General features: G+C 44.7%; 1 protein-coding gene across 5 annotated transcripts in view; it reads left to right on the top strand.

The window, feature by feature from the left end:
• SPO11 (SPO11 initiator of meiotic double strand breaks) overlaps positions 1 to 24,585 on the top strand; it is a 63,237-nt gene that overhangs the window by 20,716 nt on the left and 17,936 nt on the right. For 3 of the 5 annotated variants that reach the window (XM_075011489.1, XM_075011488.1, XM_075011486.1), the window contains exon 2: positions 19,310 to 19,423. Coding sequence is in view for 1 of the 5 variants with exons in the window: in XM_075011490.1 (XP_074867591.1) it covers positions 15,968 to 16,123 (156 nt within the window). In the remaining 4 variants the exon portion in view is untranslated. Of the gene's footprint in view, positions 1 to 15,967; positions 16,124 to 19,309; positions 19,424 to 20,571; positions 20,677 to 24,585 lie in introns of all 5 variants that reach the window. The other 2 variants (XM_075011487.1, XM_075011490.1) reach the window with 2 other exon arrangements.

Here is a 24,585-nt window from a genome sequence, read left to right as displayed (position 1 = left end):
AAAATAAAATCAGCTAGACTTTCAATAACATTTTCTTCTATTTTTCAAAGCTTAAGCACTGATTTAGATCTGCCAAAACACAGCACTATTCCAAATTTCTCTGTTTTATCTCTTTTCTGTAAGGTTTATTGAGAAATAATCCTATTCCAGGTTCATTTTATTTTTATGGCGCTTCTTGGTTCAGTCTCTTTCAACAGTTGCTCACTTATGTCAGTTTCGAGGACTGTACTTGATTTGGTGAGTCTGTCTCTTTTCTGTTTGGTGTTATGAGAAGCAATCCCATTCCAGGCACATCCCATTTTCCTGGCACAACCAAACTCTTATGTTGTTTTAAGTTATGATAAGAAGAATTTGAGTTACCATTTAGGAAGAGTTCTTGATCAAACAGACAAAGTCTCTAAAATGTAAAGTAGATACGATTTTCTTGTTATTTCAATGCTTAACACTCAAAATCTTCTGAGCACATCACACAAGTACAGTAAGGTTCTATCTCATAGACTGGAAGGGACCTTGAGAGGTCATTGAGTCCAGTCCCCTGCCCCCACAGCAGGTCCTATCACCCTGCCTGACAGATTTTTATTTTTAGTCTATTTGCCCCAGATTGCTAAATGGCCCCTCTCAAGGACTGAAGTAACAACCTGGGTTTAAGAGGCCAATGCGCAAACCACTGAGCTATCCCTCCCCACAGTCAGCAATATTCTATATTTTACTAGCCTGTTTATATGTCATGATGTGATTTGTTTGGTGACTCTACGTTCAAGAAGTCTGGCTGCTCTTTGTGTAGGTCATATATTCTAAATTTCTTCTTTGGCTCCTGGAAAAATCATAACAATGTGCACATCTTTATGTCGAATAGTTGTAGCTGGGTTGGTTCCAGGAGATTAGAGTGACAAGGTTAGTGAGGTAATGAAGTTGCCAATAAAAGATCTTATCTCATCCACCTTTCTGCAAGTCTTTATAAAATTCTTAGCTATGTCTGCCCCCCTTTTTATAAGGATGACTAATATATATTCCATCCTTCCTATGCATATGAATAGTGGGGCTGACAGCCATTGCAGGCCCTGGCGCAAGCAGGGAGAGGGGCCTGGCTCCATGCCCCAGGAAGGGATGGGGCCGAGGACAGAAGGGATGGCGCCTAGGGCATTCAGCCCTTAGCATTGCCCAGACAGCAGTGCTGGGCCCCTGCTCCCTCACAGGCATGTAGAGCAGTGCTGCTGCTGGCCTTCAATGGAGTCCCTATGCAACTGCCCCATAGCTACCTCCTCCCCCCTCCACACAAACATAATCAGCAGGCCTCCATGTGAAACTTGTAAGTCAATACTGATACTTTTGGGAAATTTCCTAACCAAATTTAAACCTTCCTTCAGGTGTTCTGGAGAGGGTTGGGTATCAAGTTATGACAGAGAGATGCTCATTAATTCCTGAATGAAGCCACATTCAAAGATATTATGTAAGGACAAAGAAGTTGGCAGCCATATTAGTATTTTGATTCCGGAAATCAAGAAGATCAGGAAAAGCAAGAGATCAGAGAGGAACCTGGAGAGTGATTTGTGTCAGCATATGAGGGACAGCCGTTTTACAAAATTCCTCAAATATACAGGTAAGAGCACTACAGTTCAGAGAGGCAAGCATATTTGTTTCAAAGAGGGAGCCTACATGAAAAAGGTTTTCTGTCAGAAGAAGTGCAGGCAGTTTATGGCTACGTCTACACGTGAACGCTACATCAACGTCTACATGTCCTCCAGGGCTGGTGCCGTCGACGTTTGCCGGCTGTGGAGCTACCCCACCCGCACCGACTGGTGGGAGCGGCTGGTGCTCGGAGAGTGGGATGACGACCGCTGGCTCCAGAACTTTCGCATGAGCTGGCAGACATTTCTGGAGCTATGCCAGTGGCTCACCCCCGCACTGAGGCACCAGGACACCTTCATGCGGCGTGCCCTCAGTGTGGAGAAACGGGTCGGCATTGCTGTCTGGAAGCTGGCCACTCCAGACAGCTACCAATCCGTGGGCCAGCAGTTTGGCGTCGGCAAGGCCACCGTCGGGGCTGTCCTCATGGAGGTAAGAGGACCCACGGGGGGAGGGGGAGGCAGCCCTGGCAGGGGAGGGGAGGGCCACACACACCCTGCACACACCTCATTGGTGCTCTCCCATGTGCTTCCCCTGCAGGTCGTCCGTGCCATCAACGCCCTGCTCTTCCACAGGCTCATGAGGCTTGGGGACCCAGATACCGCCATCGCGGGCTTTGCCACCCTGGGCCTCCCCAATTGCTTCGGGACTCTGGATGGGACCCACATCCCCATCCGTGCCCCAGAGCACAGTGAAGGACGCTACTTAAACAGGAAGGGCTACCACTCAGTGGTCCTCCAGGCCTTGGTGGAGAGCCGGGGCCATTTCCTGGACATTTATGTGGGCTGGCTTGGCAGCACCCACAACGCCCGGGTATTCCGGAACTCGGGCCTGTGCCGCCGACTGGAGGCGGGGACCCACATCCCCCAGCGGGAGATCCCTGTGGGGGACACCACCATGCCCCTCTGCATCATTGCAGATGCGGCATACCCCCTCCGGCCCTGGCTCATGCACCCGTACACGGGCCATCTCTCCGCTAGCCAGGAGTGCTTCAACCTGCGCCTGAACCACGCATGCCAGGTGGTGGAGCGCACATTTGGGTGCCTCAAAGGGCGCTGGAGGTGTCTCCTCACCCGCCTCGATGCGGGCCCCACCAACATCCCCCAGATTGTGGGCACATGCAGCGCCCTCCACAACCTCATCGAGAGCAAGGGGGAGGCCTTCTTTCAGGGCTGGACTGTGGAGGCTGGCAGGGCCGATGTGCAGCCACCCGCTGCCCCCAGTCGCCAGGTGGACCCGAAGGGACCTGGGTCCGGGAGGCCCTGCGGGCCCATTTCGATGAGGCCACAGGGTGAATGCTGGCAGGCCCCCTACGGCCCCCCCATCCTCCCACAACACTTCCTGCCCCTACGCACACACCACAGAGCACCCAAGAGCACACCCCCCCACCTTTCTTGAAAATAAAAACAGACATTTGTTTGTAAAACCAGATCTATGTTGTACTCTCCTTATTAATATCTTAACTAACTATTTACAGGCCGAATAAATATTATAAGTCCGATAAGATGAAATCAAAAAAGGGGAAGACAAGGAAGGGGAGAACTACGTACATGGGGGGGCAGGTATCAGCATCATAACAACAACGTAACAACAGGGGTCTAATAGAAAATATTTACAAATGAACATAAAACTGAGGGGAATATATACAAAGTGGGGGGGGCACGTCCTGGGCTCCACACCCCCTAATGTCCAGCACTGGGGGTGGGCGGCCGCAATCCACGCCTCGGCCTCAGCCCTGGCTGGGGCTGGCTGGGGGCCAGGCGGACTGGGAGATAAGGCCGGTGGGTGTCAGCTGGCCCCAGGTCCCCCTCGGCGGAAGGGCCCTCGGTGGCGGGTGGCGGTGCGACGGCGGGTGCAGCAGCAGGTGGAACAGCGGGTGGAGCAGACAGGGCGGGCAGAGCGGTGGCCGGCGCAGCATGGGGGGCCAGGTAGTCCGCGATACGCTCGAACGTACGCATGAAGGCCCCCCATACCTCCTGGCGCCAGGCCAGCGCCCGCTTCTGTAGTTCAAGGCGCCGCTCCTCCACCTGCAGACGCTGCTCAGCAACCTCCAGCTGCCGATGGTGGATCTCCAGCAGCTGGGGGTCCGTCACCATCCGGTGGTGGTGCTGGGTCCGCCGTCGTCCCTGCCGTGGGGCTGGTCGGTCCTCCGCCGAGGGGCTGGCCTGGAGTGATAGCCCCGGTGGGCTCTCCGGGACCACTGACACCTCGCCGGCGCTCTCCGGTCCTTCCGATGGTGCAGCTGCGGAACATGGGGGGAAGAAGAGTGGAGACAGCCATTAGTGTGGCCCCCGAGCCATGGCCCTTGTCCCCCCACCCCTCTGCTGCAGGTTCCCCATCCCCGTCCCCGGGAGATGCTGCTGATGATGATGATGGGTGTCCCACCCTCTCCTGCCGGGGGACCCTAGGTTCCGCTTCCCCCAACCCCGGGGATGGGGCATAGCACTGTCGTGCTGGGGGACAGAGGCTGATGCACTCTTCTGATGGACATGCCACTGCTGTCCTTGGGGCCATGGTCATCTGGGCATGTGGAGGGCCCTGGTCATATCTGTTACCCCCGCCCCTCAACCGCGGGGGTGCGCACCAGGGGGGTACATACCTGATGGTCCGCTCCCACGGTCGGGGGACACCCAGTGGGCGGATGCCCAGCTGGAGCTCCTCGAGGGCAACATAATCCGCAGTCCCCCATCACTGGAGGAGGACGCCCCCTCCTCCTCCTCCTCTGGTGCCCCAGGGGTGCGGGGCTCACCTCCAGGGCGGACTCCGCCTCCGGGGCCTGCTGGGGCTCATCAGCCGATGTATCAAGCGTGGCCAGAGGGGAGGAGGTGTGCCGGGGGCCCAGGATGTCCCTGAGCTCCCTGTAAAAGGGGCAAGTGATGGGGGCGGCACCAGATCGGCCGGCCACATCCCGGGCCCGGGCGTAACCCTGCCGCAGCTCCTTCACTTTACTACGGACATGATCCGGAGTGCAGGCAGGGTGACCCCGGGCAGCCAGGCCCTCGGTCAGCTGAGCGAACGCATCCGCGTTCCTCCTCTTGCTCCCCATTACCTGAAGCACCTCCTCCTCACTCCAGAGCCCCAGCAGGTCCCGAAGCTTGGTCTCTCTCCAGGAGGGGCCCCGCTGCCGCTTCCCAGCCTGGCTGCTGGTCTGGGAGCCCTGGCTCCCCTTGGGGGGGGGTGCCCTGGGGGCGCTTTGGGGGCTGGGGGGCGGCCATCACAGCGGTGGGCGGCTGTTCTGGCTGCAGGGGAGCTTGCAGGCTGGCTGCGTGGCTGGGCTGGCGCCTGCATGCTCTCTCAGCTTCCTGCACAGGAAGACGGGGTGGGGAGCTTTAAGGGGCCGCTGCACGTGGCGACCATCGAGCTCAGGGGCTGGAGAGAGCGTCTCTCAACCCCTCAGCTGATGGCCGCCATGGCGGACCCCGCTATTTCGATGTTGCAGGACGTGCAACGACTACACGTTCCCTCCTTCGACGTTGAATGTCGAAGTAGGGCGCTATTCCCATCTCCCATCTACTTCGAAGTAGCCGGCACGTGTAGACGCGGCCTATACGTGTTTTTTAAGGATGAGTTCTGTGAAACTCAAAACTTGGCCCTACCATGAGCAGAAGTTGTTCCAATAGAAGCTATTAGATCACCTCCTTTTGTCTCTATTATACATTTTTGACATTTAAATGAAACATTACTGAAATGACACATTTTAACGTTATCAAAATCTTGTATTTTGGTAAAGGTATTTCAGTGTTTCCAAATTGAAATATTTTGGAATTTCCCTTCACAAACTATGTCAAGATATTTATTTTTTTCATCTGACTAAAGGTGAAAGTCAGTTTTCAATGCAGTCATTTTTCCCAAAATGGAAATTTTATTTTCTTACCAGCTCTGTTTAAAATGGTCTTTCTTCAGTTGCTGATCATGCAGACCTTTAGGTGTGGCCTGCTCATATTTTTGGTAAATGTATAATTATGTTGGTTGGGGTTTGATTTTTTTTTATTGAATAGTTATGCGATACCATCCTAATGTAGACATGTTATGCCAATATAAATGTGTTAATACCAGTATAGCATTTTTCCATTAAGTAAACTGTTATAACACTATGTGTACACTTGCAGAATTTTTGCACTGTCAGTTTCACTGGTGATAGGGAACAGGTTAAAAAAAAAAGTGCTCAGAGTGATTCAGAGTCACAGGCATTAGAGAATATTTATATTTGCAGCACTTTTATCCAGATGAGAGCAGCACCCTCAGGGCCGCTATCCCACAGAGCAGCTCTGGTGGGAGTTGGTGGGTGGGGGAGAGGTATGACCACATGGCATCCTCATTCCCTGTATAGTCTCCTCTCCCGACGCCAGTGGCTCAGCCCTGCTGCAACCAGGCTATCATTTGCTCAGTGGAGCAGACTTTGTCACCTGGCCAGATGGTAAATGGGCTCTTGTCAAGAAGAAAATGAGGAGGGGAGTTTCAAAATTCCCAGGGCTGTACAGCAGGAGTGGCAGATGTCTGTGTGCCTGGTGTGAGAGCATCAGAGGTGCTGGCCAGAGGTTACTTCATACTTTACTTGCACATCACTGCAGAACTACTCCACATCTCCAGAATATGGCACATGTAGTGCCCATCTGTAAGGAGAACAAACCAGCAGCAATTTTTTTGGATCCTATTATAAAACCATCAGTTCTATACTGGAAATGTTATATCTCCAGATCTGAAGAAGTGGGTCTGCCCCATGAAAGCTCATCACCTAATAAATTATTTTGTTAGTCTTTAAAGTGCTACATGACTGCTGGATTGCTTTGTTAGAATACAGACTAATATCTCTACTTTGCTGTTACTATTAATCTGTAAAGAAGGAAATGAGGACAACCCAGGGAGTTACAGACCACTCAGATTGACTTCTCCCCAAGTCAAAATAAAGGAGCAAATAATTGAAGAATCAGTTTGCAAACAACTAGAAGATAATAAGGAGATAAGTAACAATTATCATGGATTTGTCAAAAACAGATCATGTCAAAACAACTTGATAGCTTTTTTGGTCAGGGAAACAAGCCCTGTGGATAGTGGGGAAGTGGTAGATGTGGTCTATCTAAACATTAATAAAGCTTTTGATACATGATCTTCTCATTTTCAAATTAAGGAAATACAGCCTAGATGGCAACACTATTATGTGGGTACATAAGTGTCTGAAGAACCATTCCCAGAAAGTAATCAATGATTCACAATCACGCTGGAAGGTAATAACGAGTGGAGGTCAGCATAGATCAGTTTTGGGACCAGTTTTGTTAATATCTTCATAAATTATTTAGATAATGGCATAGACTATATAATGATAAAGTTTCCAGATGATATGAAGCTGGGGCATGGGAGTGGGGCATGGGGGAAGTGTTGCAATTGCTTTGTCAGACAGGATGAAAATTCAAAATGATCTGGACAAACTGGAGAAATGGTCTGATGTAAATAGGATGAAATTCAATAAGAGCACATGCAAAGTACTCCACTTAGGGGGAAAAACAATCCATTACACACCTACAAAATGGGAAATGACAGGCTGAACAATAGACAAAACCTGCCAAGGATGGTCTAGATCAGTGGTGCGCAAAGTGGGAAGGTGTGACATTTTGTAAGTGGGGGTGCAGTGCAATCACTTCTGAGAGTTCTATAATTTTGCTGAGAACATGGTCTCATCCAGCTGTACACAGAGGGGAATTTGGATCAGCTGATGTGGATGTTTATTATCCTTTTGATGGGATATCAGACTTGAAGAAAAGCTGCAGTCTGATTAGTTGGAAGAGATGCTGTGGGATTATGTAGCATTTTCACCAATTCCGTCACAGCCCCATTTATTTCTGACTTCTCTTTGCCATGCTAGGGTCCCAGACTGGCAATCCATGCATGCTCAGAACTCTCAGTGAAGGAATGATCCAGATTTGGAGACATTCCTGAACTAACAAATGAGGGAAGCTTTAAAGATACACAGAAGAATGTCTGCAGAAAAAAAAATAGAATGACTTATAATAAATTAATGTGCTATCAGATTCTTAAGATATCTCTAACATATTCATGATGTGGCCATTAGAACCATTTATTGCTAAGGCACAAATGAATACAGATTGAATTTCTGTAGTCCAGAACGCTCTCATCCGGCAACATCTGTAATCCTGCATTATTTTAGTTAGCTGGATGACCACTTATCATGGGTGTGGTCAAGTTTCCCGTGGTCCCATAAAGTTTGTTTACAGCAAACAGTCCTGGCTCTCCATGTTCAGTGCTGTTGTTTAGCTGTAATTCACCCCTACATGTCTTCTAAGAGCCCAGTAATCAGTGGAAGCATTGGTAATGCTGCTAGACAATATTGACCACCCATGGTTCAGTAAATTCTCTTGTTCAGCACCAGGACCAGACTAGAGAGGTTCAACCTGTACTTTTATTCTGGAAGAGGCACCTCTGATGCTATTCATCAGTTTATTGTAACACATTTCTGTTGCCAGCTTCTGGTTCATTTTCTCTAAGGCTACAAAGAGCTGACTTTGACTTCGCCTGATTTTGCAAGCATCTGTCTGTTTGCAAACTGTTAACTGTTGATAGTTATTCCATAATAACTATAGACTGTTCACAGCACAGTGCTACTTAGACCATGTGGTTTGTCTTATAATTGCATTCAGTCTCATAACCATATTCATGTAAATCTCTGCATCTCTTTCAAACACCCAAACACAGAAGTTAGGCTTTTGCAGCAACATGACATTAACATATATTTATTTGACACTATATTCATAACAGCTTGCATGAAGTAATATTGAGACTGCCTGCTCAGATGTGAGATCCTTCTGTCAGAGGCGGCATTACAGCTTTTATTTCTTTCCTGGACTGTCAGCACACAGCTTTTGCATTGATTTACCTAAATCAGAAGGTAACTTTAGTTAAACTGGTGCAGTCCCCTAATATGACTACATTTATAGTGATATAAAGGTATTTATAGCCGTGTAAAGGTGTTTACACCGATATAATTGTTTTCAGTACATTACACTAGTTTAGCTTGTTTTAGTAAATTAAATAAAGGGTCTTAAATAGCTACATATCAAGGTAAGACTACTACCTCCGTGTCTATTTGAGGATTGTGTAATGTATTGGCTATGAATTGTTAAGTATTCCATTGTAAAAACTTTTAGCTTTCCAAGTGTAGACGTGGCCCTTGTGCACTTGTCTACAGGAGAAATTGACCAGAATACCTGTTAGAAAAAGCTTTCTTTTCCACAACAGCTATTCTGGAATAGGTCACCAGATGGACACTCTGTTATGGAATAAAAGTCACTTTATTGTGGAACAATTAATGCATTTTGTGATGTGAGTATACAAATTATTCCAGAATAAAATTATTTTTTATTCCAGACTAGAGAGTTCACACACAGAATTTTTATGGCGTTTTTATGCAATTTCTATTGCTATTCTGCAATACCTATTCCTATGAATTTCTCTTTGCAGAAAAGTACTTAGTCCACAGACTTCCAAACTCTAACTTTGGCCACAGCATATTTACCCTGGTACTGTGATTTTATTTAAGGACCATTTTACCACCTTCTCATAACTATGAGCTCTTTTGAAAGAAGGCTCCTTGGAGCATCTACACATGCTTTTTTTTTTTCCTAAAGAATCTTTCAAAAAAAGGAGCTCTTCCTCATCAGGAAGAAGAAGAGGGCTGCCAGAAAAAGGGCCATGTTCTTTTGATTTCAGATTGAAAGAGCTCATTTTGTGTGTACATATTTGAAACGTTTTTTTCGAAAAAGGCCTGGCTTTCCCAAAAATCCTTGCTAGTGTAGACGCGGCCCAGCAGAAGAGACTGGCCCAGGTTTCAAGGGTGAAACTTGTGCTCTATGAACTGCAATAGCTAGAGTGGGGTGAGAAAACCTGCTGATTCTAGTTTTTTGCCCAATTTAATAGGGTTTAGAGTTTAGGTTGCATGCATATATGTTATTTCTTCTTGCCTATCACTTACAGTCACTTAAAATCTAGATAGTCAATAAGCTGGTTTTACTGTTTATCAGAGATTTTGCCTGAAGTGTTTGGTAAATTTGCTCAGATTTTACAAAGGCTAGTGTACGTCCACTTTGCAGTGATGAAGCGGTGAAACAATTAAAAATTTGTACTGCTCATCTCAAGCCACATAAGATGGTATATTGCTGAGGTACAGGTCTAGGAGCTGGTGTGTGGGTGTGGGTGTGGGTGTGTGTGTGTGTGTTTGGCTGGTGCTGTTAGATGATTAATGAATGGTTCTGGGAGTTTTCATGCAACCTCATTGGGTGCTGAGTGATAGCAGCTGGAGGGGGTTGCTTTTTGTCACTAATAAAGCATGGTGAAATACAGCCCAGGTTCAAATATTAGGTGGGCACAGCAGACCCAAAGACCCAGACTGCACCTTGAGGATCCTGTCACAGTTGTTTTCTCTCCTCCCCTAATCTCTGTCCCGATTCCTCCCTCCCACCCCCCAGAACATATAAGGAATCTGTCATATAACCATTACCAATAAACGTATGTTCTAATCTTTTATTTTACGTCCCTAGGACTCTTTAAACCAAAGGTTGCCATTTGCTCAAAAGCATATGTGTGTGGTATTTTTGTAGTGTAGAGCAACTGACATTTAGAAATCAGGCTTAAATCTCTGAATGCATTTTCAGTTGTGAAATAAGGCTGATCTGAGACTAAATTTCCAGGAATGATAAAATAGTCTTTTAATTGACTGCCCCACCTAGCTCATTATATGTACAGCTCACAGTGCCCAGTGTCAGTATAAGCTGCTGCATCATCCTTTTACTTTCCTTTCCCTAGGCATTATTAGGTGGTTAATAACAGGGGTCTAAATTCCATCCTGAGTTATACCTGTTACCGTCAATGGAGTCACACCCATGACTTCAGTGGCATGGCATGAGTATAACTGAGAGCAGATTTTGGTCCGAACAGTGCACAGCACCTGGCCTTGTGGGTTCAGAGAGCAAAATCACACTTGAGCTGGCATGTTTTTTTAGGATTTGGCCAGCATAAGGAAAATAGCAAAGGAACAAAATATTTTTTGATGTTTTGAAGCCAGACAAAAATGATGCAGCTGCTGTTGGGGATAGGCACAATCACGGATCATTAGATTCAAGTTATGACCTGAACAAGGTGTAAAAGACATTCTGAATTAAATATTACTACAACACGTAGTGCCTGATTCAAATTCACTGTTGACTTACAGGAGTTTAGGTCCAGCCTCTACTGTGCAGACAACTATAGCAACCATTCAGGCAGGTAGGGGAAGAGGAAGCTTGCCTGTAATTCACTCTTAATCCTTTGGATGCCAGACTCCAATTTATTATTCTTTACCTGTTTTACAGGCACTTATTGAACAGCAACTGAGGGAAAAAACATTAGCTACATCATTTGGATTATCAAAGTGCCACATGCTTTTTAACTCTTATCTAGGCAGATAGGCATGAGAAGAGAGAATTTACTTTCTTGTCCAGATGACAGCAGCTTCTGTTGGCAGGGCATTCCTGTGGGAGTATGCAAACAAGTGGCCATTTGCTTTTTGAAGAGCTCTCCTTTGCATCACGCTGCCACCAGCATGGCTCCGTGTAGACATAGCCATTGCAAATAAAACAAAGCGTTCCCAACAGTAAGAGATACGGAACATGTTGTTGATACTACTTTGTCAGTCTTCCTTTTTCTCCATTACCCTTCTTCCGCTCCGTCCCCTAGACCCCTAAAAATATTAACATCTCTAAAGGTATTAAAAAATGTTAGGTCTGAAAATCACTGTAACAGATGAGAGGCAAGCTTCCTTTCCACAAAAGACAAGACCTGTCAGAATTTACATAAGGCTAAATGATTCAAGACAAAGAAAATGGTCCGAAACTAAAATCCAATCTTCCTATCATAGGCTTGGCTAACTGGATAGTAAATTACTTGCAGGTGTTTCTCACTCCACTGTTATGCAAGATAAAAGCATGGATTAGATTTTCTTTATCACCTCATGTCAGACAGAAAGGGATATACCATTTTTAAATGGTGAGCTGTGCTGACTTTCATCTCCTATTTCCCGGGGCTTTGTTCATGTAAATAGTAGGTGATGGAACCAGCTCTTCTCCTCCACTAACTTGTTCTCAATAAAAGCTGCTACTTCACAAAAGGTCTGTTTTTCCCGTTTTGTCTAAAATCATAATTTTAGACAGCTGAAAAGAGACAGAAACTTGACGTAACTTCCTTGCTGCACTCCCAGAAAAGTTTTACATGACGTCTGTGGAAATTTTCTGGTTTTTTTTGTTGTTGTTTAAAGTGTCACTCAGCAGAAAATACTGGTATGCCGGCTTCCACCAACCTACTAAGCATTTTTATCTGCCATGTATATTTATTATTGCACTTGATTTCATGTTATCACAGACAAAAAGGGCTCTCCCTTCCCTGAGATCAAGAAAAGGAGTATGTTGTCTAATGTGATAAGTGTACATAGGAATATAAGGATGGCAGAACGAAGACAACCAGTCTTGCTTGTATGCTGCAGCATGACGTGTGTGAATTGATTTTCACACACAGTTTGAAAATATCTGTGCCATTACTATGGCTACTGGCCCATTATAGTAGTTAATTATGGCCTACTTGGTGAGCAAGGAATACCACAGTCATGGAAATACCATAGGAAAGATACTGATTGTATCAAAAGAAAAAATATTTTCTTCAGATAAAATATGCAATGATACAAAAGCATCTTAAGACCACATACTTTGGTATATTGGTCCATGGAGTACTTTCCTTGGTATAGGTGTTAATATATGAATAACTTGTAGATCTATGGTCAGTTAAAATGTGGCATTAAGCTAAACATGCACTTTAATTTAATGTAGTATTTTTTACTGGACTCACATATCTATGGTCGTATACTGAGTTTCCAGCCAAAAAAGTCTCTTCCATCCTTTACAGAAATTATTTTAAATTTTGGTACAGTTTCATAGTGTAAGAACTTTTCAAAATATCCTTAAAGCATACATTTATAGCATCAAAACCTAATGAAGTAAACTTTTTGGCACAAGGATATTTTTAATTGTGCTAATGAATATAAATGTATCTCACTATCTACCTAGCATAATTTATCAAGGAATAGTGCAGCCCTAAGTTAAAACTTGAAACAATTAGTTTTTCTTATGTCTGCCCTCTGTTGTGTCATCTACAGCTTATAGACACACCATAGCTGCGTCTACACGTGCACGCTACTTCGAAGTAGCGGCAGTAACTTCGAAATAGCGCCCGTCACGTCTACACGTGTTGGGCGCTATTTCGAAGTTGAAATCGACGTTAGGCGATGAGACGTCGAAGTCGCTAACCCCATGAGGGGATGGGAATAGCGCCCTACTTCGACGTTCAACATCGAAGTAGGGACATGTAGACAATCCGCGTCCCGCAACATCGAAATAGCGGGGTCCTCCATGGCGGCCATCAGCTGGGGGGTTGAGAGATACTCTCTCTCCAGCCCTTGCGGGGCTCTGTGGTCACCATGGGCAGCAGCCCTTAGCCCAGGGCTTCTGGCTGCTGCTGCTGCAGCTGGGGGTCCGTGCTGCATATACAGGGTCTGCAACTAGTTGTTGGCTCTGTGTATCTTGCACTGTTTAATGAAAGTGTGTCTGGGAGGGGCCCTTTAAGGGAGCGACTTGCTGTTGAGTCCGCCCCGTGACCCTGTCTGCAGCTGTGCCTGGCTCCCTTATTTCGATGTGTGCTACTTTGGCGTGTAGACGTTCCCTCGCTGTGCCTATTTCGATGTTGGGCTGAGCAACGTCGAAGTTGAACATCGACGTTGCCAGCCCTGGAGGACGTGTAGACGTTATTCATCGAAATAGCCTATTTCGATGTCGCAACATCGAAATAAGCTATTTCGAAGTTGGGTGCACGTGTAGACGTAGCCCATGAATGATCAGATAATTGCATCACCTGTGCTCCATTTCCTGCCTCTTTCTTTTTCCATTTCAGCAAGTACCATGGTTCATTAAAAGTTCTTTCAGTTACTTTTTTCTTCTCCTATAAGTGGAAAACAGCAAGTAAATAGTTGGGTCTCTAACTCATTTTTTGTTCTGTTTTTATTGAGATCTGTCAGAGTTTGCTGAGTAAACATGAATTAGGACCTCAAGAATTAGACTAATGCAGATTAACTGATAATTTTGTGGATGCCAGTTTTATGTGGGTTTTTTGTTTGTTTTGAATAAAAATTGGGGCATAGAGGATTTTTTATTATGTCTTTTTTGATTATTTTAGTATTGTTGTTTATTGCTCTCCATTCCTGTCTGCACTTAGCTAACACTGAAAGAGGCATTCAGTACGTAGGTCAGGCTTTTTAAAATTGAAGTTTACTGCCTTGCTGGAAGAAATAAGTTATTAAAATACCTCCTTGCAAGTTCACATATGCAATTTTATTTGCAATCTGTTGCTAAAGGCATTGTACAGTTTTGTCAGCTCTATATCAAGCAAAATTGCAACTCTGTTGAGTTACTCAAAAGAGCCCTGACAGGGATGCAGAGGGGAGGGGTGTGGGTGGAGATTGCATAAATATATCCTGAGTGATCTGACGATACCTGAAGGCCAAAGATTAAAGATCTGAGGATTTCAAGGATTTATTATTTCGCCTTTCTTTTATTTCCCTCTGATAATTGCAGCTTTTTTTCATGTTATCCAAGCCTGAAATTTTCCTTGAATGTGTGGATTTGTTACTACCAACCCAGGTTGAATTTGGGCTGCTTGTTTCAACAAGTATAGGGAGCAAGGGTTCATTGATGGTAGTAACAATAGGCACCGCAGTGAAGATCAGCTCTCAGTGGCTGCCAGCCTTTTAAGCACCACAGCATCAATTCTTTCTCGGACAAGTCTAAGCAACACAGTTAAATGTTAGGCAGCTCACAATATTGCTAATGACAGTGCAGAAAAACATGTGTGTAGTAACTATGGAATTCTTTTTGAAAAATGTATACCTATATATTCAATGTGCATATCTCCCAAACCACCCTGTAACCAAGTTTCTAAACCACCACTCTTAGCCTGACAGATTACTGTGATGCTGTTATAAGCTCACAGTACAAAAATCTTTGGTATGTCAAAAATTGTAAAGGTGAAGACAGCATAAAATAAATTCTCCAACTTTGCATTCTGTTCTGCAGTTGGGCTCCTTCCAAAATAAAGGAATAATTTTGCTATAACAGCCACTGCTAAAGGAGCAGGACAAATTTCTACTCCCATATTCATAAACACGAATAGAGCTCAGTGGGACCTGTAATAGGATTGCACTAATGTGAAAGAAGAAATTGACCCGTGCAGTGTCATTGACTATAGGGTTTCAGAAGTTCTCCTTAACCCATGACATTTGTTTTAAAGGTGGCCTGAAAAAAGGATGTATATTTATTTAAAGAGAGAAAAAATTAAAAGTATTACTAACAGGATGAACATTTCAGCATAAAAACTTAAATCTATTGTATTTTCTGAAAATGCAGTTTCCCACTACTGACACCTTGGCATCCCATTTGTAGTGACACCGCAAATACTCTCTGGCTATGGATACGCAGTGTTGCCAATTTTCTCTCAGCTTTTCAACACCTGTGCTACTTTGGCAGCCCGCAAGCTCCCCCTTCCCTTTTCTTCAGCCTAGAACACCTTTCACCCCACTCCTTATGTGCAGATACACATCTGTGCCACTGTATTACTCTGTCCCTGCCTAGGAGCCACTTATTCCCTCCACACGTGGGATGCTTTCTACAGAGCAGTTACTATGCTGTTTAAAAAATCCACCTCGTCTCTCATTGGCCATCTAAGTCAGCTAGCAGGGATGGTGTGTGAGCAGTCAAGGCTCAGTGAGTGCGTGCTTTCAGGAAAGTGATTAGGGTGCGAAAAACGCTGGTATGTCAGATAGGGCAGGGAAGGAGATGTCAGCCAGAAAAGGCAGAGGCTGTAGGTCAGCCACAAAGGGCAGGAAAAGGTGTCAGTCAGAGGGGGCGTGGAAAAGCCATTGGTCAGCCAGAAGGGTGAGTAAAGAGGTGTCAGTCAGAGGGGGTGGGGAAAAGCCATTGGTCAGCCAAAAAGGGGCAGGAAAAGCTGTTGGGTATCAGAAAGGGCGGGAAAAGAAATGTCAGTCAGAGGATGGAGAAATGCCATTGGTTGTCCAGAAAAGGCGGGAAAAGCTTTTGGTCTCACACTGCTGCCTTCTCAGAGGTCTCCTACCCCTCCTCACAGGCTGGTCCTTTGCTGCCCCCATTACTGGGTTGAGAGGACAGGAGTTTGATGCTCATAAAATTTGATGTTTGATGCTCATTCAAATCCTTTGCTGAGGGTGTCATATTTTCTTCAAAATGTCTTTGTCCCTCCCTGGGGAGACAAACTGGTCTTCATTCACCTTATTGGACCACCACCGGGCTTCTCTGCTGCAGACCAGCCAGGAGGAAACCAGAGAAGAGAGTGGAGCTGGGGAAACTGGCCCCTCCAATAACATTCACCAGCTCACTAGGTAAATTATGACAGGGTGAAGGCACAAAGGGTGTTCACACAGCCCTCCACTGGCGTGGGTGTAGCAAACACTGCACCATTGTTCACACGCAGTGTCATCATGTGTCTTCCACACCAATACAAGACTATAAAAATATGCTATTGACACAGGCAAAAGGTTACCTGTGACCCTGCATGTACATAGTGCAATAATTCACTCACATCAGTGTGGAAAATAACAATCCTTCCCAAAGCCCATTGACATCAGCAAAACCAGGTACCTGGGCCACTGCACTCACAGTGCCCTGATCACTCATGTTAGTGTGGAAGGAGGATGTCCCCTAAAATACTCCATAGGCTTGAGGAAAGTAGGGATTTGTGCGCCCCTATAGAGTTATAGTATACTAATGGAACCATGCCAGCCAAGCATGAAGGATGTGCCCTAAAGTTCCCCATTGTCAAAAATGTCACATCATACATACAGCATCAATTTCACACATACAGTCCCTCACCTACTCTAAATAATAGCGTTTAATATCAAAAGTTTTTTATTTTAAAACCATAACTTGTAATCTGTTGTTTAAATTGAGACTGCAGATAGATAAAAATTAAATATTTTTATTTTTCTTCATTCCCAGTTTAAGCTATGAACTTGGACCAAAAATTAGTTATAAAATCTCTAGTCTCACAAACTGCACACTTGCATTTAGAATAGTTTTACTGTTGTATCTACATGCCATTATTTGCTTGAAGTATTCTAAGATCAATTCTTTAGGGTCACATCTACACTACAGCAATCTTTTGAAAGATGATCTTCTAGTAGATCTCTTCTGGAAGCTCTTCTTTTGAAAGAGCAGGTCCACACACAAAAAAGCAGATAAAAAGAGCAATCTGCTCTTTCAAAAGAGCATCCATACAGCCCACACTCTTTCAGAAGAACAGGCTAGGGATCAAAAAATTCAGCACCATGAGTACTGCTCTTTCGAACAAAGGGCTCCCAGAGCATCCACACGTGCTTTTTTCTGAAAAAATCTTTTGGAAAAAGGTGCTCTTCCTCATTTGGGAGAAGAAGAAGGCCTCCAGAAGAAGCACTGCATTTTGCAAAAGGAATTTGAGAATGCATTTTGTGTGTGGACGCTCTGCTTGTTCTTTCGGAAGAGGGCCTGATTTTCCAAAAGGACTTGCTAGTGTAGACACAGCCTAGCAGTTTATTTTATGACATAATTATTTAATTACATTCCATGTGCAATGCCCAAACTACTAAATGTTCATGTGAAACCTGTTAGAAAAGAGCTAATTGACTGTATCCTGATACAAGATCTGCATTGCCTAGCACTGCTTAACTCAGATTTCATTATTAACCCAAAGTGCATTTTACGTGGGCACAGCACTGTATGGTTACTTACTAAAACTGAATCTATCTCTTGTAAAGGATATAGAACTGAGGGAAAGAATATTTGTAAGTTGTTAGAATTTTGCAGGCCTGCAGCTTCTGAAGACCCAGAAAACTTCAAGGAAAGATCAAAATGAAGCCTCGACATTCCATTTGACAGTGTAGCACAAACCAGGCATTTTATTATAGAAATGGGAAGATACCTGGCAAAACAGTCTGGCCACAACTACACAGCCTGTGTTGTCAGCTCTGCTACCAGCAGAGCTATGCTAAGCAGGTTTCTGAAAATTGCTATACTCACGTGGCCAATTACCATAGCCACATGAGATTTCGCTCTCACCAGAGAGGTCTGCTGGCAGGAAAGAGGCAGTATAGATGTGCCTCTGCTGGCTAAATCCTGCTCTGTTGCCAGTCCCTCATCTTTTGCACATTTTTTCTGTTCTTAGTGCAAGTTGAACTTCTCTAATCCAGCACCCTTGGGACCTGCACTACCAAGACTTCCACTGATTACTGGTCTCTTAGAAGATACCAGTGGCCCTGTTGCAGCTCAGCTTGCAAGGAAGTTGGGCTGGGAGAAAGTTCTAGACAGAAACCTGTTGTAACACACATTCCAAATGTATAGGCTGAGGCCCTGCACTGGTTAGGGAAGGAACTCCATTGGGGGCTCGTAGGGGCTTCAAGCTAGCTGAGGAAGGGGCTGTGGCTGGCAGGGTGGGGGTGGGGCTCTGTTGGGAGGGGGACTGGCTGGGCTGGGCCCCATGGTGGCTGGGGAAGGGACTGGGGCTGACATGGCGTGTGGGGGAGGCTCTAAAATCATGCTGGACGACAGATGTCAGACTAGGGAGTGCCAGATTAGAGAGGTTCAACGTGTACCTTTTTTAGAGAAATCATTAAGTTTTAGAGAGTAGAGTACATTTCTGAAGGCCAAGAGACGGAGGACTCAATTATACATTTTCTTCACAATGGCAGGTGAACTTATGCAGAGGCTGTATGATCAAGCTGTGTTTTATTGACTTTGCTACTGTTGCTATTTGGCTTTTGTCAGCAACAAAACTGGGCTTGCAGGTAGAACATTGAGCTAAAATATATTTATATATTCTAGTTCTTACTCGGATTCATACTTGCACTTATAATTTATGACAGCTCAAAGATTAGAATCAGACTGCTTATGAAAATAAACGCATCGGTCACAGTACTTGAACCATTCTACTATTTTGCTATAAGTGATTTGCTGCATTGTTAGTTTGTCTGCTTTGATGAAAAACAAAGATTCTGTCCTTTTTACTGTGCATCTTTTGAGTCTAATCCGTCACATAATTAAAAGCCTTAGCAGTTCATTCAGGGCACAGATCAAAAGGTTAATGTGATATGGTACAACAGGAATTATTTGTACTCTTGAATATTTTTGCAATTTAAAGCATTTAAAAACAAGTTAACCCAAATCATAGCCAAAAACAATATTACCTTATTTAAACTAAAACACTAATCCTTAGTCTCAAACCAACTGGTTGGTCTGAAAGTTTAGCTGGTTGAAAATCTGATCGTATGAGGAGTGGGTGGAAATGTATTTTTAACTTGTTCAACTCAGTCATGCATGTGGAATGGAAAATCAAGGATTCTAGGGAAACTAAGCAAGACAAAGTTCAGGAAAGTTCTAGTGGGAGAAAGTGTTGTGTTGCACTTTTAAAATGAATACATAAATAGTAGCAATTAAGAATTTAAATATTTGTTGTAGAGTTTAGTGGAGCGAATCTTCCCTCAGGTAAGAATTAAAAAGTGAATTATGTTTAATCATACAAAACTTTTCTGTTTCAGTTCTGAGATCCTTGGTGCAATAGAAAACGTTATACAGGATATAGTTACAAGTCTGGCCAGAAACAAAGCCCCTGTTCTCACCTTGGTTAACAGATCAGACTGGAGAAATATACAGTAGGTATTCTGTGAATGTATTTGATTATTATAAATATCACAAATGGTTATTATTTATCTCCATTAAATATTTTCAAATGTTTACATGTTAGGAAATCCCATGAACAACAGAATCAGTAAATAACTTCATTCTTCACGGCTTCAGATGATCAATTCTAGGGGTCAGAAATGAAATATTTTCCTCAATGTATTCTGGGTTTGGGGTGTGTCTCCTTCTTCTGTAGTCTCAGCAATTGCCAAAGCTGGAGTTTGGACATTGCTTAGAGTGGACCAGTGAGTTAAGGGCTTTGCACGGTTCAGTGGATTTAATAGTTTATGTCCTGATAGCTTCAAAATATGTTTTTTCTTATATGGCAATAAAATTAAAATAGTATAACAATCTTTGGCAATGTCAGTGCCACTAAAAATCCAGGCTAGGGGACAGAGTATAGGATATATTTTACCATCAGATCACACAGTAAGAAAAAGTGTTCAGATCAAAAGAAGAAATATTATAATGTTAAAACAAGGTGTTACCAATGAAATAAAAGTAATTAGTCCCTTATTTACGATGGACCAAATTCAAGTATTGGAGAAATAGTTCCCACAAAGTAACGGCACCTATAGTCTGCTTTGCTGTGAAGCTCAGAAGAAAGCAAACAAAAGTAAGTAGTAGCAGAAAGCCTCCAGGCACTGTGTGGGATGAAACAAACCAGCAGTCATGTTGCACTTTAAAGACTAACAAAATAATTTATTTGGTGATGAGCTTTCATGGGAAAGACCCACTTCTTCAGATCAAACCTGTGTGTGGGATGAAAGTAAAGTCAATGGCATGTTCCCCCTTTTCTCAGAAGTTTTTCCATTTCAAACATGAATGGTTGAAATCTTCAGAGCAGGAGGAGGTGGAGCTACAGAACAACCCTATACTTAGCATGTTCCTCACAAACACCAGCAGGTACCCAGGTAGATCTCTCTGAAAATAGATAGTGCTGGTCCACACATTAGTACCATTAGTTTCCCCTAACCAGTGGCTATGTCTATGCAGTTTTTAGCAACAAGACAGTGTCAACATAGCCATGTCACTAAGGGTTTACATACAGTGGGTTTTGTTGGCTCTTTCCTTCAGGAAAAACACCTTTTTTTTTTTTTTTTAAAAAAAATTCACACAGCCAAGCAGGATAATTTGAGATAAGGACTTTTCCCTCAAAATAATTACTTCAGTTCTGCAAATGACTTTTGCTGACCCGCTCCCTCCCTCAAGGTTGAAAAGGAAGGTACGTAAAACAAAGCACAGCTATTATCGACTTATGTGAAGGCTTCTTTTGCAATGCTGTGGCTATGAACTGTGGCTGTAAATAAGAATGCTCCATTTTGCCATGCTGTGGCTATAAATGCAATTTTCCAACATTACGTATTTAGACATTAGACAACTTATTTAGACAATTACTTCCAGCCCCCATGACCAGCTTTCAGGAGAGTGCTCTTGCTGACAATGTGGTGTTCACACTTGCACATTCCACCGCAAAACTTTTGTAGTTGAGGTGAGGGTGACAAACACCTCTGACTGACAGAAGTTTTGTCAATCAATTGCAAGAGCAGACAATGCCAGTTATACCTTCTTCACAAACAGGAAAGCATTGCAAAATCATGGAGAAGAGAGTCAGTAAGGAATTATTCTGCTAGAGACAGAGTAAAAGCAGGGTCAGGTAGCACTGCTGGATATCTGACATAGGCCCTGTCTACACTAGCCCCAAACTTCGAAATGGCCATGCAAATGGCCATTTCGAAGTTTACTAATGAAGCACTGAAATACATATTCAGCGCTTCATTAGCATGCGGGCGGCTGCAGCACTTCGAAATTGATGCGCCTCGCCGCCGCACAGCTCGTCCCGACAGGGCTCCTTTTCAAAAGAACCCCGCCTACTTCAAAGTCCCCTTATTCCTATGAGCAGATGGGAATAAGGGGACTTCGAAGTAGGCGCGGTCCTTTTGAAAAGGAGCCCCGTCGGGACAAGACGCGCAGCGGTGAGGCGCGTCAATTTCGAAGCGCTGCGGCCGCCCGCATACTAATGAAGCGCTGAATATGCGTTTCAGCGCTTCATTAGTGAACTTCGAAATGGCCATTTGCGTGGCCATTTCGAAGTTTGGAGGTCGTGTAGACACGGCCTATGTTGCATCAAATTTGAAGATGCTTGTAACATAGCAAAATACTTCACTGTTATTTTGTAATATCGAATATAAATTGAACAAAAACCTTGTTGCTCTAATATCTCTTCAATTATGCAGTTTTTCTTTTTATTTATTTATGTTATTGTGCTTGTGGGTTGTGGCATCCTGCATTTTCATGCTGTGCTGTGTGGTGTGTTCTGCCACCCAAAGGATGCATAAGGCAATGCATGTAACAAGTAAAGAAAGAAAAATGTTATGATTGTGTGTTTAGAAATTATTATTGTGATTTTAACATTATGATATTTTAAAAGATCATTTATTAAAAACAGGACAAATACATTCAGAACTCGTGGGAATATTGTGCTTTAGGGCAAAAATTATAACAAAATTAATTATAGACATTATTCTTGTCTAACAATAAATAAATGGTTCTAGGAAGAATTTTGTTCTGATTGTGCCTTTCAATAATTTGGCAACTGTTAATCCTACAATTGTGAAATTGATGAAAAGACATTTTGATTAATCCATTTCTGAGGCACTAGGAACATAACATGTTTCCTCCACAATGTGTTAGGGAGTTATGCACTTTACTAAATTGTCAAGGGCACCTAAAATATTCAGTATTTTGCTAATATGGAATAATTTAATGGAAATGTAAACATCTTATGTCCACTTGAAGCCTGTAAATTCAATAAGTGGAAAAGTGGAGCGTTTCTATAGGGGTTTAAATTCCCTGGCTTGAGAAGAAGGCTGTATTTTTTTCTGTATTTTGCATTTTACCAGAAACAGAGTTAATTTCCACAGTCAAAAAATTATCAGCTGTTCTCCTGTTTTACTATACAGCCACGTTTACACTAGCAAGTACATTTGTTAAAATCCATCCTTCTTTCGAAAGAGCCCACAGAATGTCTACACACAAAACACACTCTTTCGAAAGGAAATAAAAGGAATGCGGCGTTGCTTTTGAAAGCACTCCTCTGGCCCCTTATTAGGAAGAGTGCCCTCTTTTGAAAGATTCTTTCAAAAGACAATGTGTGTATATGCTCCAAGTGCCATGCTTTTCCAAGAAGAATCCTCCATGGCATGGCCAGCTGAGGCGCAGAAATGCTCTGGCCAGTGGCAGCAGAGCTCTATGCTCCCTGCATCCAGCCGTGTTTAAAGACGCAGGGACCCAGAAATGCAGTGGTAAGAAGCTGAGAGCATGCTGGCAGCAAAGGCACAAGCTACACTCCCTCAGGGCCACCCCCTGCAGCTGCAAAGATAGCTATGGCCACCAGCCAGCCCCCACTAGAATCCCAGGGCCTCTCCTCCTCCCTCTGAGCTCTCACATAGCTTGCAGGAGCCCAGCCAGCCACAGAAAAAATGGGCTCCATCCTGGACAGAGGGGATCTCCTGAACAGAGCTGATCTCCTCAAGTTTTGGCAGGAGGAGGAGGTCCTGAGGGAGATGGATGGCAAGCGTCACAACGTGGCCACATTCACCTGCCTTGTGACAGGCCTGACTGCACAGGAACACCCTGCCTGCATCCAAGAGCAAGTCCAGAGCAAGGTGAGGGAGCTCTGGCAGGGCTATGCCCAGGCCCATGATTCAGGCAGACAGTCAAGGGGAAAGGTCCCACTGCCCCTACTGACGGGAGCTCCAGAGCCTCCTGGGGTCTTGAGACAGCTTCCTGCTTCCCACCGTCCTTGACGCTGCAGTGGATGACCTGCACCGGAGGCCGAGGAGGAGCCAGAACCCCAAGCTGCACCACCCAGCACTTGGAGCACTACTGAGTAGTAGCTCTTTCTGTTAATATAATGGTTGGTGCTGTTCTGGGGCTCGGATGGGGATGTGTGTCCCGTCCAGGGTGCCGAAGCAGCTCGGGAAGCTGAGTGCAGCAAATCTTTTGACAGCTGCATCCAGATCCCCCACATGGACGACCCTATGCATCAGCGTGGTGTTGATGGCTCGGACAACTTGCATCGGATGGATGGCATTCACTCTTGTAAGGGTGTGACAGGGTATACCTGGCCCCTTCCCCATATGTGCATCCTCCTGGCCCCCTGCCACCAAGGGTCCCCCTTACCTGGGAGCCCCCTCTCCCCTCTCTGTGGCAGTGTGTGACCCGACCATGCCTTACTTCTGTGAGGACAGCCCCAATAGTCACCTTGTCCACCCCAAAAGGGTGCCTCATGGGCTGGTATTGTTCGGGGTGGCCAGCTTCCAGACAGCGATGGCGACCCACTTCTTGAGGGGGAGAGCAGGCCACATGTGTGTGTTCTGAGTCTGCCTGATGGTGGGGGTAGCCAGTAGCAGAGCTCCAGGAAGGTCTGCTTTCTCATACAAAACTTCTAGAGCCATCTGGCATCATCTCATGCACCCATCACCAGTCCCACCAGTCCCAGGTGCTGGGGTTGCTCCAGAGGTGCAGGGGCGATCCCAAGTAGGGGGGCTCCATGTCCGTGGCAGGGGACATTCACCCACCAGAGGAAGTGGAGGATAGTCATGACCACCATGGCAAACAGGCTGACTACTGTGTCCAGGATGGCCTGGTTTAATAGCTTGAGTAACTGATGCAGATCCATAAGGCGGTGCACTGGCTGTCTGGTCTCTGCACAGACTTTGCATTCCTTGTGGGAGCTCAGCAGGACTCGTGTGCAGGGCAGCAGTGTTTGGGAGGGGCCCTTTAAGGGAGCAGCTGGCTGTGGCCCATGGAAGGGCTTGGTAGCCACATGACCTCGTCCATTACATTTCCTGCTCCATTCTTTCGAAATAGTGGCTGTAGCTCTCTTTCAAAAGACCAGATCGAAGACTCAATCTGCTTTTTGTGTGCAGTCACGCTCTTTCGAAAGATGTTCTTCCAGGGGATATCTTCCGGAAGCTCTTCTTTTGGAACAGCACTGTAGTGTAAACGTAGCTTACATGAGAATGAGTGCTGAGGTGTTATTAAAAAAAACAAAATTGGTGTGTATTTGGTGTTCCTCCTCATTTGGGAACACATATGTTCTAGTTTGGGGCTCAATTTTGAAAGCTTT

This window comes from Carettochelys insculpta, chromosome 17, assembly GCF_033958435.1.
Source record: "Carettochelys insculpta isolate YL-2023 chromosome 17, ASM3395843v1, whole genome shotgun sequence".
Lineage (NCBI taxonomy): Eukaryota > Metazoa > Chordata > Testudines > Carettochelyidae > Carettochelys > Carettochelys insculpta.
The sequence above is the reverse complement of the archived record's forward strand: the minus strand, read 5'-3'. Positions and strand labels throughout refer to the sequence as shown.